This window comes from Saccopteryx bilineata, chromosome 3 (genome assembly GCF_036850765.1).
Source record: "Saccopteryx bilineata isolate mSacBil1 chromosome 3, mSacBil1_pri_phased_curated, whole genome shotgun sequence".
NCBI classification, from domain to species: domain Eukaryota; kingdom Metazoa; phylum Chordata; class Mammalia; order Chiroptera; family Emballonuridae; genus Saccopteryx; species Saccopteryx bilineata.
In genome coordinates, this window is record NC_089492.1 from 309,131,241 (window position 1) to 309,146,727 (window position 15,487).

A 15,487-nucleotide genomic window follows, 5' to 3' on the forward strand; every position below is an offset into this window, starting at 1 on the left:
GGGAAGTAGAGAAGTTTGCAGAGTGAGCAGAGAGTTTGGGGACAATTCCTTGAGGTCTTAGCTCCTCTTTCCCTTGGTATCATGGCCATCCATGTGCCAGCCTGCGTCCTTCCACCAGATGAAGCTCTGAGCTCCCCCAGGAAAAGGATGATGCCTGTGGCAGCAGGTGGCAGAGGGTCTGGTACTGTCAACTCTCAGTGTTTGTCAAATGCTTACACAAATGGTCTAAATCATGACGTTTAGGCAGCGTGAGAAAAATAAAACCCAGTGGTCATCTTTGCTCCCCTACTGAGGCTGTATTCAGGCTCCACCCTCCTGGGCCCCCTCATACTCTGTCCTGTGAAATCAAACAATGTAACCATCTTGTCACTAGACTGAAGGACTGGGACCCAAGCAAATCTTTGAGGACTTGGATGGGGCCTGATGCTCAGGGCTCTGAGGGCTCATTGAATGCATGAGCGCATGAATGAACGACAAGTAGATGAGGGAGTGAGCTAGTGAGCATGAGGATGAAGGGTGGCCAAGCGAGGGAATGATAATAATGGAGAGACTCGTGAGAATAGGGGAAGGAAGAGTGAACGAACAGACAAGAGCTTGTATGCTTGGGTGGTTGAGTCAGTGAGAGGGAGGGAGGAAGGAAGGGGGTAGACGTGACAGTGAGTGGAGCATCCAGACCGAGCTGCTAGTCCTTTCCCTCCCTCCCTAGGGCCGTCTCGCCGCAGCGACCTCCAGGCCCTGGGCTACTGTTTGCTCAAGTGGCTCTACGGGACCCTGCCGTGGACTGAGTGCCTTCCCAACACCGAGGATATCATGCAGCTGAAACAGAAGTGAGTCCAGGGCTCACAGAGCCCAGCACTGGCCCAGCACCTATGCAGGTGGGGCATAAGCTGCCCCAGCTGGGACAGAAAAGAGGGGGAGATGGTGTGCAGCAGAGCCAGTTCTCAGGGCTGTGCTCTACCATTTATTTCATCAGACAAGAGCGTAGGCTCTGGAGTTACGCTGCCTGGGCTCAGACTCCAGCCACGCCACTGCAAGGACTTGGGCGGGCAGTTTAACCTCCGCAAGACTCAGTGTCCTCAGTGAGATGGGGTTCTATTAGCACCCATTGTAGGGGACTATGGAAGGATTCCAAGGCATCAGATACACAGCACTCAGCACAGAGCCTGGCCTGTAGAAAATGCTCACCGTGCACTGGACACCATGACTCACTCATGCGTTCCTTCACGGGGCACGTGGGCAACCTGAGCAGTTAGGTCTGGGCCCTGCCTCAGCACACGACAGCACCAGCCACCAGTGTTCATCCCTCACCCCCGCGTGTAAAACCGCCAGATCCTGCTAGTTTTAGACATTCAGCACCAAGACAGTGCATGCCCCCACCACCCGCCACCGCTCACACATACAAATACTGTGGAGAGAAGTGTCAAGGTTCAGAACCAAGGACAGAGCATCCGTTTGCAAAGGAAGGTGCTGAGTGTGCTGTTCAGCACCACGGACGGAGGGCAGCTCCCTGCCGAAGGAGGCGCTGGGTGTGGGTTTCAGTACCACGGACAGGAGCAGCTCGCTCCCGGGGAAAAGTGCTGGGTGTGGGTTTCAGCACCGCTGACAGAGGACAAGCAGGGCGCAGAGAGGAGTGAGCATGGGGCTTTGGTTCTCATCACCAAGGACAGTCAGTGGACAGCTGGACACAGGGAAGCACTACACGTACGGAGGTTGGATTCACAATCTGATACAGACTTGGGGGCTGAGAGTTGCCCAGGAGTCATCCAGGAGGGGTCACCCACAGATGGTTGGCTCTCTACATCTGAAGTGCAGAAATGAAGTCTAAGTGGAGACTCAGATGTCAGCGGTATCTCAGGAGCGTCCGCAGAGGCGCTGGGGAGGGTGAGATTGCCCGGGGACGCGTGCAGAGTGGGAAGAGGGCAAGCTCCAGTGAGCAGCGCTGGGTCCGTCGTGCTTCCAGTTCTCAGCGTGCTGTGTCACTGGTTTGTCTTAAGCCTCCCCTTTTATTGTGTCTCTTTATATCCCACATCTTCCTCCTCTCAACCACAGACAGCACTCAAACATCCTGAAATGTATTTGTACCCTTAAACTTGCATGATGGTGGCAGTACTATGTGTTTGACTTGCATAAATGGTATTCTCTAAACCTCGTCTGTTTCTGACGTTTTTCACTCAACAGTGTTCTGCAGCTTTAACCTTAATATTACATGTGCAAGTTTACTGCTTCTGATTACTACTTTTATTTATTTATTTTTTTACTACTGCTTTTAAATAAGTTTGTGTTGCGGTATCTATGCCCCTGAACAATGTATGATGAGTGGTTTTAATTTGCATAAATAATGCTCTGCTCTACATTTCACTGTTCTTTGCTTCCTTCTACTGAATGCTGTATTTTTTCATGTCCAGCTACATTGCTAGAGTTCACTACTCTGAATACTTCCCTTAAAGTTTTTGTTTAGAAGTATCTGTGTCCTTGAAACATAAGTGTAGTTGGGTGTGTGTTTGGCATACATGGGGCCATGCCCTGAATCTCACTGCCTTCATGTTTGACAGCCATCACTCCCCAGGGAGCTCTTCCCTACCCCCTCTGCACAGGTCTTCTGCTTGTGCACGCTTGGAGGAAGGAACTTGCCTCTGCCCCGTTGGCCTGCTCATAAATACCTATTAAAGGCTAACATTTCTCCTACCCTTGTCTGCACCAGGCACTGTGCCCAGCACTTCCCTGTGTCCTCATCAGCACTGTCCTGAAGTGCGTGCAGTAATGATCTGAGGCACAGAAAGCTAAGGAAATCATCCCAGTTCACACAGCTGCTAAGTAGAGGCACTCAGACGCACACCCAGGTCTGTCGACTCCAGAGGAGGCCCTTTTACCTCAAAGCCAGGGTTTCCCAGATGTGGGAGGCTGGGTGATGATTGGAGGCAGACTCCTCCACTGAACAAATAGGTATTGAGCACCTGCTCTGCTCCAGGCTCCATTTTAGGCCCTAGGGCATGGGAATAACTAAAATCCACATCCCTGCCCTCAGGGAACTCACACCTATTGGGGGAAACAGTAAAGAGAGAGTGTTGCCTAACCAAGCAGTGGTGCAGTGGATAGAGCGTCAGACTGGGGCGAGGAGGACCCAGGTTCGAAACCCCGAGGTCACCAGCTTGAGTGTGGGCTCATCTGGTTTGAGCAAGGCTCACCAACTTGAACCCAAGGTCGCTGGCTTGAGTAAGGGGTCACTCGGTCTGCTGTAGCCCCCCAGTCAAGGCACATATGAGAAAGCAATCAGTGAACAACTAAGGTGCCACAATGAAGAATTGATGCTTGTCATCTCTCTCCCTTCCTGTCTGTCCCTATTTGTTCCTCTCTCTGTCTCTGTCTCTGTCACAAAAAATAAAATTTAAAAAAAAATAAGAGAGAGTGAGATAGTGTGTCAGCTGTCAGACTGGTGGGGCAGTCAGCTCAGAGGCCTGGGGTCCACCAGTGGGACCGCCAGTCAGCTCAGAGGCCTGGGGTCCACCAGTGGGACCGCCAGTCAGCTCAGAGGCCTGGGGTCCACCAGTGGGACCGCCAGTCAGCTCAGAGGCCTGGGGTCCACCAGTGGGACTGCCAGGGTGTGGACATGTGTGGCTCTTTTAGGTTTAATGGCCAGGGTGAGTCTCATGACAAGGCCATGCGAGGCGAGGAGGAGGACATGCCCACATCTCTGCAGAGGGAAGGAGAGACAGAGAGGCCTTCAGTTCCCAGGCTTCTGCACGCAACCTCTATGTCAGAAGCCAGCCTTGGAACCTGCCAGAATGTGAGCCATTGACTTGTTTTCTTGGAATTTATTGTTGCACTTATTTTCTAGTTTCCCAGTTGTTTTCCATTTTTGAAATGAAGGCAACAAGTGAAAACAACAAGTCACAGTTAGTTACACAGGCAGGAGGAGTGCAGCCCGGTTGCTAACGCGTCAGGTGTGTCTGAAGTTTGTGACCTGCTCCTTCATGCGTGCGTCCTATGTTAGTTAGGGATAAGGCTCTGCAGCTCTTACAGATAGACCCCAAACACTGGCTCAAATGAGGGGGACATTTACTCCCCTCTCACTAACAGTCCTGAGGCAGGAGACCAAGGGTGGTGGGTGGGTGCCTCAATGCCCTTCAGCACGCGTACGGCCTTCTCTGGGTGCAAGCTCTGCTGCCACTGTTTCCCGCGGGCCCCCCCCGCCCCCATTTCTTTTAAAGGGCAAGACCAGAAGTGCCATGTGTCTCTTAGTCACGTAGCCACCCTGAGCTGCAGTGGGCTTAGGAAATGTCTCCAGCTTGTGACTGCTGACCCTTGGGGTTCTACCATTAAAGAAAAATGGTGACACCGGGCGGCAGGTAGCAGATCCTCCACAGTGCCACCTCACATCAAGTTTCTGTGCGGACTGGGGCTGTGTCGGCTCTCTTCATCACCGTGTTGCTCACGGCACAGTGCTTGGTGGCCTTGAGTGCTCATGAAGTACGGGATAAATGCATGAGCCTTCCTTCCCAGGCCTGGGCTTCTGTGTAGACGCAGGTCAGGCAGGTATGCCCCAGCCTTGGGGGATTCCTAGGCTGGGAGGAGACACATGGGCTGGAAGCAGACAGTGCATGTGAGGATGGAGGCACCCCCTACCCCCGGCATTGGGGTGAGCAGAAGGAAGGCACGTGACCTGGCCTTGGGCCACTGAGAGCCTTTACCCAAAAGATACCTGACCCAGTGTATAGAGAGCAAAGTTATTCTCCAGGAAGACAAGGGGGAAGCAAGATTTCCAGGTAGAGCCTTGACTGGGTAGCTCAGTTGGTTAGAGCATCATCCCAATACACCAAGATTGCATGTTCAATCCCTTGGTCAGGGCACATACAAGAATCAACAACTGAATGCATAAATAAGTAGCATAACAAATCAACGTTTCTCTCTCTCTTCCTTGCTCTCTCTTTCTCTCTAATCAAAAAATAAAAAAGTATTTCCAGGCAGACAGGATAGCACATATGTAAACCATTCATTCATTCATTCACTCATTCATTTAGAACCAGTTTTCCAAGGACATCTATGTGCCCGCCCCTGATGCTAGGAAATGCTGGGAATCAGTGGAGGACACCTCTTGTCATCAGTGAAACCACCTTCTGAGGCTCTGCTGGGTTGAACCCTCTCTCCCTGTACTTCCCCCACCTCCTTTTTCTTAAGTTAACTTTTTTTTTTTTCATTTATTGATTTGAGAGAGAAACATCAATTTGTTGTTTCATTCATTTATGCATTTATTGGTTGATTTTTTTTAAGTGAGAGGAGGGGAAATAGTGAGACAGACTCCCACATACACCCCAACTGAGATCCACCCAGCAAACCCATCTGGAGCCGATGCTCAAGTCAGCCAAGCTATTTTTAGCACCTGAGGCTAATGCGCTCAGACCACCGAGCTATCCACAGCACCTGGGGTCAATGCTCAAACCAATGGAGCCACTGGCTGTGGCAGGGAAGAGGGAAAGAAGGAGGAGAGAAAGGACAAAAGCAGATGGTCACTTCTCCTGTGTGCCCTGACCTGGAATCAAAGCCTGGAGGTCCATACACCAGGCCAGCACTCTATCCACTAAGCTAACTGGCCAGGGCCCATTGATTGATTCTTAGATATACCCTGACCAGGGATCAAATGCAGAACCTTATCATATCAGGATTAACTGAGCTACCCAGCCAGGGCCTCCCCCTAACTCCTAAGAATAGTCATATCTCCCTTGCACACTTATCTTGCCTTCCCCTTCACAAGTGATGATAATGACCTCAAGTGCTTCCCTAAGAGGCTCTACAATCAATAAGCTGGTACAGAGTAAATAAGTCCTAGTAATCATTTTATTTATATTTTTAGAGAGAGAGGGAAAGACACAGGAAGGGAGAGAGATGAAAGGCATCAACTCATAGTTGCATCACTTTAGTTGTTCATTGATTGCGTCTCATTCCAATTTTAGTATATGTGCTGCTGAAGTGAGCACCATTGATTGCCTCTCATATGTGCCTTGGCCAGGGGCTGGGGGGAGGGGTGCAGCTCAAGCCAGCAACCACGGGGTCATGTCTATGATCCCACGCTCAAGCCTGGTACCCTGCGCTCAAGCTGGCAAGCCTGGGCTCAAGCAAGAGCCCTCGGGGTTTCAAACCTGGGACCGTAGTGTCTCAGGTCAATGCTTTGTCCACTGCACCACCACTAGTCAAGCTCCCAGTAACCATTTTAATATTGATTATTTCAGTATGAGTAATAGTTCATTCCAGAGACCCAGATCACAATTACAAGCACAGGGTGGGGGTGGGGGTAGGGGTGAGAGCTGGGCGAGTAAAGGTACTTCAGGGGGAGATGTGGGCAGTCATAGAACTGTCATTCTGGACCCGGCAGCCCAGGCTTGAGGCAGTAACCAAAATAACCATGAGGGGGCGATGTTGGTACATGAAGGTTTTCTGGAACCCTAACTTGTTCTCCTCTAGGTCATCTTAACTGGTGTGTGTGGCCTTTTTCCATTTGTTCAACAAATATTCACTCATTTTCTTGTACATCCTGGTTCATGAGAAAATGGATAGCTAAAGAAACAGAAGAAAAGTCCTGGCTGTGTAGCTCAGTTGGTTAGAGTGTCGTCTGATATACCAAGGTTGTGGGTTCAACCTGATCAGGGCACAGAAGGACCAACCAGTGAATGCATAAATAATTGGAACAACAAATCAATATTTCTCGGCCTGACCTGTGGTGGCGCAGTGGATAAAGCATCGACCTGGAAATGCTGAGGTCGCCAGTTTGAAACCCTGGGCTTGCCTAGTCAAGGCACATATGGGAGTTGATGCTTCCAGCTCCTCCCCCCCTTCTCTCTCTCTGTCTCTCCTCTCTCTCTCTCTCTCTCTCTCTCTCTCTGTCTCTTCCTCCTCTCTAAAATGAATAAATAAATTAAAAAAATTTTAAATCAATATTTCTCTCTCTTGCTCTCTCCCTTCCCCTCTCTCTCGAAAATCAATAAATAAATTAATTTTTAAAAAGAAACAAGAGCCTGACCAGGAGGCAGCGCAGTGGATGGAGCATCGGACTGGAATGCAGAGGACCCAGGTTCAAGACCCCGAGGTTACCGGCTTGAGCGCGGGCTCATCTGGTTTGAGCAAAAAGCTCACCAGCTTGGGCCCAAGGTTGCTGGCTCGACCAAGGGGTTACTCGGTCTGCTGAAGACCCACGGTCAAGGCACATATGAGAAAGCAATCAATGAACAACTAAGGTGTCACAATGAAAAACTGATGATTGATGCTTCTCTTTCCGTTCCTGTCTGTCCCTATCTATCCCTCTCTCTGACTCTCTCTCTGTACCTGTAAAAAAAAAAAAGAGAGAAAGAAAGAAACAAGAGAGAGCATGATGCCCCAAGGCTTGCTGGTGTGCAAGGCTCCCGGCTGGGAAAGCAGAGACATGACTCAGATTTGGACCCTGCTCTTCCAGCTGCCAGCAGGGCAGGGAGTCCCAGGGACACTGACCATGACGGCCTGTGGGGGAAGGATTGCTCTCTGGGCTGTCACTCATTCATTCATTCATTCACTGCACCCATCCTGAGGCTTCAGGAAGGGGGTCAGACCTAGCCTTTCCCATACACAGGTCTTGCCAGTTGTAGGGCGTCCATGGGCCTCTGCACGGGGACTCAGGAGGGGCCGTCTTCCTCTGCCTGGAGGGGTGGGGGAGCTCCGCGGGGTCAGGATGGGGAAATGCCGTCCAGGACAGATGGAGCATTATGGGCAGAGGCCAGAGATGCAGGCGGATGTTTGACCTGCTTTGACTAGAAAAAGTTTGGTGTGGCTGGAGCATGAGATGAGAGGGAGGAAGTCTGGGAGACAAGGCCAGAGGGGCTGGCATGCGTGCAGGGGCATTCCCCCAGGGCCCTGGGGAGCCCAGCAGCACCATGAGCAGGGAGCGGGAGTGGCAGAGACTGCTCTGGGTTTAGAAGGGCTTTCTGGGGCCAGGCTCCGGAGCCTTGGGGGAGGCTGGGGGCCAGGGAGCGGATGCGGCCTGAACTGGCCCCAGAGCCTTGCACAGAGGAACGATGGGGCAGAGCGGGTTGGGGAGCAGGAGGGTGGGGCTTGGGGACTTCTGGGCTGTGGGGGAAGGAAAGACAGTGCTCAGGGGCTAGATGGACAGAGGGGAGCCAGCCCAGTTGCCCTACAGTGGGCTGGGGCTCTGAGGATGGAGCAAAAAAGCAGATAAATTTCCATTTTTCTAGGAGTGGGGCACGCGCACACATGCATGTCTGTACAGATATTTGTGTGTAGATAGTCAGTCTTCGCTAGTCACAAATTTCATATTTGTGAATGTGCCTAGTCATTAAATGTGTTTATAGGCCCGAAGTCAGTGCTCACAGTGCTCGCATGGTCGTTCTCAGATGCTCAGAGTGGGGACGGTTTTGGTTCGCCTGATGCCGCGATCCCAGCCTCCCCACTGAGGGGATGCTCGGCCGTCCCGGCTCAGCCCTCGCCCTGTGAACCTCTGTCTCCTGCGTGGTCTGTTTAGTGCCACCTTCCACAGTTCCGTGCTTAGTCTGTGGTTTTGCTGTTTACAGTGGCCCCATGCCTCGTGCTGAAGTGCTGTCTCATGTTCCCAAGTGCAAGGAGGCAGTGATGTGCTTTGCAGGCACAAGTGCTTCATTCATGCACAAGTGAGAGTGCTTTTGGCCATGAGCTCAATGTGAATAAGTCCACATTATATTAAATAAGGTGTCTTGAAACACAGGCACATAAACAAGGTTATTAGGTTATTGATCAGTTGATAAAAATGTAACCAGAGGCTCGGAGGAACCTAATGCTTTGTTTCTGCTAAAAGCAGGTTCAGAATTTGCTAATTCAGTGTTCCAGGCAACTCTAGGGCGTAACTACCGCGAACAGCAAGAATGTACTGTACGGCTCTGAGACATTTTGTTTGAAAGGTGTTCTCCCTTCCCAAAAATATGTCCGCATGTACCTCTGTCCTGTCAGGTTCCTTGACAACCCGGAGGCCCTCGTGGGACACTACAGTCGCTGCATGAGGCCCTCAGGTATGTCCTGAAGGGCAGGGACAGGCGGGGGCTGTGGTGGGATCAGCGGGCTTGGATCCAGGCGGGGCCACCTCTCTTTACCAGCCTTTTATTGTCTTTGAGCTTTTTGAATTGCATGGGTATATGTGCCTACTGTAGAAAAACAATGATCTTCCTAAAAATTTCAGAAGTGTCTCTGAACACTAATAACACACATGGGCCCTGGCTGGTTAGTTCAGTTGGTTAGAGCATCGTCCTGTTATGCCAAGGTTGCAGGTTTGATCCCCAGACAGGGCACATACAAGAATCAACCAGTGAGCCTGGCCTGTGGGGGCACAGTGGATAAACCATTGACCTGGAACACTGAGGTTACCAGTTCGAAACCCTGGGCTTGCCTGGTCAAGACACATGGGGAGCCTGACCATGCAGTGGCGCAGTGGATAGAGCGTCGGACTGGGATGCGGAAGACCCAAATTTGAGACCCCGAGGTCGCCAGCTTGAGCGCAGGCTCATCTGGCTTGAGCAAAGCTCACCAGCTTGGACCCAAGGTCACTGGCTAGAGTAAGGGGTTACTCGGTCTGCTGAAGGCCCACAGTCAAGGCACATATGAGAAAGCAATCAATGAATAACTAAGGTGTCACAACGAAAAACTAATGATTGATGCTTCTCATTCTCTCCATTCCTGTCTGTCTGTCCCTATCTCTGTCTCTGTGTAAAAAAAAAAAAAACAAAAAAAAAAACCTAAAATAAAAGAAAGTGTAGCTGGGCGGGGGCAAGGTTTGGGTGATGGACTTAAGGATGAGGGCGGGGCTGGCCGCCCTCCAGAGGAAGTCACGGCCTCTTGTTCCACAGTCGACAGACCAGCAGATACTAGCCAGGGGACCTTCAGTGGATAAATGTACCTCTCTGAGCCTCTGCCTCAGAGGGGGCCAGGAGAATGGGGCCAATAATAGCCCTCCTTCTGGGGTTGCCCAGAGAATTCAGCACAGAACCCTGTGCACAGAGCTGGCCCAGGGGCGCTGAGCGAATTAAGTGAGCTTTTTAGTTCCCGCCTAGGCCTCTGATAGGCCCCAAACCGGGACTATTATGATGCTATTGGTGTCGTAATTGACACTTAAAATTTTGTTTTATTACTTACTGATTTATTTGGAGAGTGGAAGGGTGGGGAGAGATCAATTTGTTGTTCCACTTATTTATGCATTCACCAGTTGGTTCTTGTATGTGCCCTGACCTGGGATGGAACCTGCAGCTTTGATGTATTGGGAGTTCACTGTAACCAAGTGAGCTACCTGGCCAGGGCATAATTGGCACTTTAAAAAAAAAAATTTATGTATTGATTTTAGCAAGAGAGGCAGGGAGAGAGAGAGACATCAAGCTGTTCCCGTATGTGCCCTGATTAGAAATCAAACCGGCAACCTCTGCACTTTGGGACAATGTTCTATCCAACCCAGCTAGCCGGCCAGGGTATAACTGGCATTTTTTAAAAGTGATCATGATATTGTGCTTATTTAGGGGGAAGAAGACAACAAAAACAAGCCCTTGTATTATTTAAACTATGTCCCTGGAGTCCGTGTCTAAAGCCAGTGAACTGAGAATTGTTTTACATTTCAAAATGGTTGGGGGTGAGGGGTGCAGATCGCCAACATCAAAAGATGACTGTGAAACTTATTTAAAATTTGAGGTGTAGCCCTGGCCTGTTGGCTCAGAGGTAGAGCGTCGGCCTGGCGTGCGGGGGACCCGGGTTCAATTCCTGACCAGGGCACATAGGAGAAGCGTCCATTTGCTTCTCTACCCCCACCCCCTCCTTCCTCTCTGTCTCTCTCTTCCTCTCCCGCAGCCAAGGCTCCATTGGAGCAAAGATGGCCCAGGCGCTGGGGATGGCTCCTTGACCTCTGCCCTAGGCACTAGAGTGGCTCTGGTCGCGGCAGAGCAACGCCCCGGAGGGGCAGAGCATCGCCCCCTGGTGGGCAGAGCGTTGCCCCTGGTGGGCGTGCCGGGTGGATCCCGGTCGGGCGCATGCAGGAGTCTGTCTGACTGTCTCTCCCCGTTTCCAGCTTAAGAAAAAAAATAATAATAAAATTTGAGGTGTAGCATCCATAAGTGAAGTTGTCCTGGCTGTTTTTGTGTGAGAACTGAGATGAATCCATTTGCACACAGACCAACCAGTGCTCAAAGTCAAAAATATTTATTCTCTGGACTTTTACAGTGTAAGTTTACAGGTCTCCGTTTTAGAGGTGCACTAAATATATTTACAGGTAAAATGACAGTCAGATGAAATCTGCTTTTTTTTTTTTTTTTTTTTTTTTGTATTTTTCTGAAGCTGGAAACGGGGAGAGACAGTCAGACAGACTCTCGCATGCGCCCGACCGGGATCCACCCGGAACGCCCACCAGGGGCGATGCTCTGCCCACCAGGGGGTGATGCTCTGCCCATCCTGGGCGTCGCCATGTTGCGACCAGAGCCACTCTAGCGCCTGAGGCAGAGGCCACAGAGCCATCCCCAGCGCCCGGGTCATCTTTGCTCCAATGGAGCCTTAGCTGCGGGAGGGGAAGAGAGAGACAGAGAGGAAGGAGAGGGGGAGGGGTGGAGAAGTAGATGGGCACCTCTCCTGTGTGCCCTGGCCGGGAATCGAACCCGGGACTTCTGCTCGCCAGGCCGACGCTCTACCACTGAGCCAACCGGCCAGGGCTGAAATCTGCTTTAAAACAAACAATATAGCCTGACCTGTGGTGGCGCAGTGGATAAAGCGTTGACCTGGAAATGCTGAGGTCACCGGTTCGAAACCCTGGGCTTGCCTGGTCAAGGCACATATGGGAGTTGATGCTTCCAGCTTCTCCCCCCCCCCCCTTCTGTCTCTCCTCTGTCTTTCCCTTTCCTCTCTAAAATAAATTTTAAAAAAAATTTTAAAAAAAACAATATAGGAAGGGGAAGCGTAGGGTTTAGATGAGACAAGATCGGCTGTGAGTTGACCGTTGTTGAGACTAGGTGATGGGTGTGTGGGTGTTCATGATACTGCCCCTCTGTTGCATAGGTTTGACCTTTTCCCAAGATTTTTCTTTTTAAGTCCGCTCTGACAGGGTAGCTCAGTTAGTTAGAGCATCATCCTGACACACCAAGGTTGGGAGTTAGATCCCAAGTCAGGCCACATCTAAGACTCAGCCAGTGAATGCATGAGTGGAACAACAAACCAATGTTTTTCTCTCTCTAAAATAAATTTATTTTTTTTTTACAGGGACAGAGAGAGAGAGGGATAGATAGGGATGGACAGGAATGGAGAGAGATAAGAAGCATCAATCATCAGTTTTTCGTTGCGACACCTTAGTTGTTCATTGATTACTTTCTCATATGTGCCTTGACCGTGGGGCTACAGCAGACCAAGTTACCCCTTGCTCAAGCCAGCGACCTTGGGTCCAAGCTGGTGAGTTTTTGCTCAAACCAGATGAGCCCGCGCTCAAACTGGCGACCTCGGGGTCTCAAACCTGGGTCCTACGCATCCCAGTCCGATGCTCTATGCACTGCGCTACCGCCCGGTCAGGCTAAAATCAATTTTAAAAAACAATCTAAGCGCCATGGCAGTGCCAGGCACAGAGGTAGCAGCGAGCTACTGGGCACCATGGATGAGACCCTGTGGGCGCAGCCCCCTGGGCTCTGGGTTGGGGGCTCCTCTCAGGCCTGTCCCATGGTGGGGGTGTTTTGGTCACAGAGACCCTTCAGAAGTACCTGAACGTGGTGATGGCCCTCAAGTATGACGAGAAGCCACCCTACATCATGCTGAGGATCAATCTGGAAACCCAGCTACAGAGTTTGCGGGCATCGGTCTATGACCCCGTAGACCTCCAGATGGCACCATAGGTGGGTTCCGGCAGGAAGAGTTTGTGAGTCTCAACCGAGCTCCGTCCTCCTACCCCCCTTAGCCCTGCTTCCCAGGTGTCATTTGATATTTATTCCAGGGCCAGCTTTCCAGTTAGACCCTGGACTTTTCCACAGGGTTCTTGAACTTTCCATCCCCTCAGGAATCACAGGTAGCAGAAACCCAATTCAAGTTGGCTTTTAGGAAGAAGGGGGTTGATTGGCTCTCGTAGCTAGAAAATTCCATGGGGAAGTTCCAGGCATAACTTGCATTCCGAGCCTGGAAAGCAGCATGGTGAGCTCATCTGTCCTTCCCTCCCTCCATGCCTCCAGCCACCCGGCAGCTTCTGCTTTCCTTTGGGAGGGCTCCCTTGTCCCCCACACACAGGCCTCGCTGACTGTGCTCCTGCTCTTTCCACTTCACGGGTGATCTTGCAGCCCTTCCTGCAAGCACAGAATGCCCTTGTTTACGGCAGTGCCGTGGTCCATTGTGTGGATGTGTTGCTCAGCCCCAGAGTTTTGTTTTACAGCCAACGTTGCCTTGCACATCCTGGTGTGTGCCTGTGTCTGTGGTGATCAGATTGCCCTCCATCAGGACTGTACCTCTTTACACCCCCATTTGTACCGTAGGAGAGTGTAGAGGGATTTCTGGGAGGTCAGATGGACTTTACAGCCAGTTTTGGCAAGGCCGCGTGGATGTGCTGAAGGAGAGCTTCCCCAGTGTCCTGCCCAGGCAGTGGGGCTGTAATTTCTCTCCTTGGGGCTGGCTGGAGTCAGAGCTCAGTGTGTGTCTTAACTCGGCACTTCTCCAAGGGAGGCGAGAACAGATGGGGACGTTGTCACTGTCTGCAGACATTCTTGGCTGTCACCGCTGGGGAGAGGGAGCTACTGCCATCTAGAGGGTGGAGGCCAGGGATGCCTCAACATCCCGCAGCACACAGGCCGGCCCTACCCGCCTTGATGCCAGTCGCGCCAAGGCTGGGGAGCCAGGTCCAAGTGTGTCCCAGGTGGCAGCCTGTCTCCTTCAGCCATGTCCTCTTCCTGTTGGCATTTGGTTACACAGCTTCTCCATTCCTGCACCCTTTACTCACACCCCAGTGCCGGCAACGTGAGCCAGCACACTCATGTGTGAAGGTGTGTGAAGCTCTTCACACAGGCTGATCACCGAGGACTCAGCAAATGGGGGGGGGGGGATTGGCTTCTTCCGCAAGGTCCTAAGCTCTCAGCCGTCACCACAGACACTCTCTAACAGGGAAGGCGTGACTTCTCCACCCATTCGCCCTGGTCCCCCAGTCTATCCAGCTTGGCAAATGGTTCCTCTGTCCCCCAGGTGTCCAGAAGACCTCCGAGCCCTCACCACACACCTCCCCACTCCAGCTGCCCCTCTGGGCAGTTGCCAAGTCCCTCCTACTCCACTTTCTCCAGGTCTCAGGCTCTGCCCTCTCCTGGGGACCCCCACCAGGAGGAGGTGAGCTGTGTATTCACTTGTCATAGTCCCCCACTGGCAGTGAGCTCCATGAGGATGGGCTTCTGTCTTTCTCTGGCATCTCTGTCTGTCTTGCACGTCGCTGGCCTGGCACACAGCCAGCCATGTTTATTGAGTGGGCCACTCTGGTTTTCCGGTCGGCACTGGCCGATCTTACATGCCTTCCAGTCTGTGCCCAGCACAAGGGAAATACTAAAATTCAAACCTAACAGGGTCATTATAGTGTTGGATCTGCTTGTTCTCTGGGGCCCTCTTACTCGGCACCAGGTCTGTGCCTTGGTTAGGAACTTAATGGGGAGATGCTAGGTTAGGAGCCCAGCGACCTGGGAGTCACGTGGCCTGCGTGCCAGACATCCGTCCTCCAGGCCACTCCGTGCCACGCCGGCTCGCCCTCCCCTCAGATTCCAGACAAGGCCACGCTGAGGCCCTCAGGACCCCGTACACTTGCCATTTCCATGGTCAAGAATGCTTTTCCCCTTCCATTTTTGTGCAGCTGCTTCTTGTTATAGGCTTTCAGATCCTGGGGACTCCTAATCACCCCCCTTAAGGTGCCTCCCTGCCTCCTCTCCCCACATCGCCCATTTTCTCACAGCCCTTCCCCCTCTGGAAGAAAGTATGTGTTTAATTTGTAGTGTCTCCACCCTCCTCCCAATTGTAAGTCTAGCAAAGGTTTCTTGTTCCCCTTGTTCACGGTGCTGTCACCCCCTCCCCATCCCTGGAAAGTGCCTGTCACACACCTGGAGCATAAAGGGAGCTCCTGGAATGCAGAAGACACAGCCACTTTATTGTCTTCCAGAACGTTCCACTCCCAGTTTGAAATAGAAAAAAGAAATTGAGAAAAAGAAATGTGAATCGAGGCCTGCTGTAGATAAACATCTAGAAAGATCTCTTGAATGTGCATTCCTGCCGCTTCCTTAGGCGAAATACTTGTCAGTCTCAATTAGCGACAGGGAACCCATCAGTTAGGCTCCAGGTAATGTGAATGACCCCCTCTCAACTGTCGCTTCCTTTCAACTGTTGTCTCCCAGCAGCTGCGGGGGATTGAACAGAGAAGACCCCACAACTCAAGGACATTATTTGAGCAGCCCCCTCAGCAGGACCCTTCACCCCAATTGCCAACCACTATGCTTTGGTAATAAATTGTTTCATTGGA

The 15,487-nt window shown here is 51.6% G+C and overlaps 1 protein-coding gene across 9 annotated transcripts in view; it reads left to right on the forward strand.

The window, feature by feature from the left end:
* The window catches only part of VRK3 (VRK serine/threonine kinase 3), a 45,415-nt gene extending 29,928 nt beyond the window's left edge, over positions 1 to 15,487 (forward strand). For 6 of the 9 annotated variants that reach the window (XM_066271473.1, XM_066271472.1, XM_066271467.1 and 3 more), the window contains 4 exons: positions 707 to 827; positions 8,962 to 9,020; positions 12,703 to 12,851; positions 15,363 to 15,487. In XM_066271473.1, the coding sequence (XP_066127570.1) occupies positions 707 to 827; positions 8,962 to 9,020; positions 12,703 to 12,851 (329 nt within the window). In that variant the 3' untranslated portion in view covers positions 15,363 to 15,487. The other 3 variants (XM_066271468.1, XM_066271471.1, XM_066271477.1) reach the window with 3 other exon arrangements.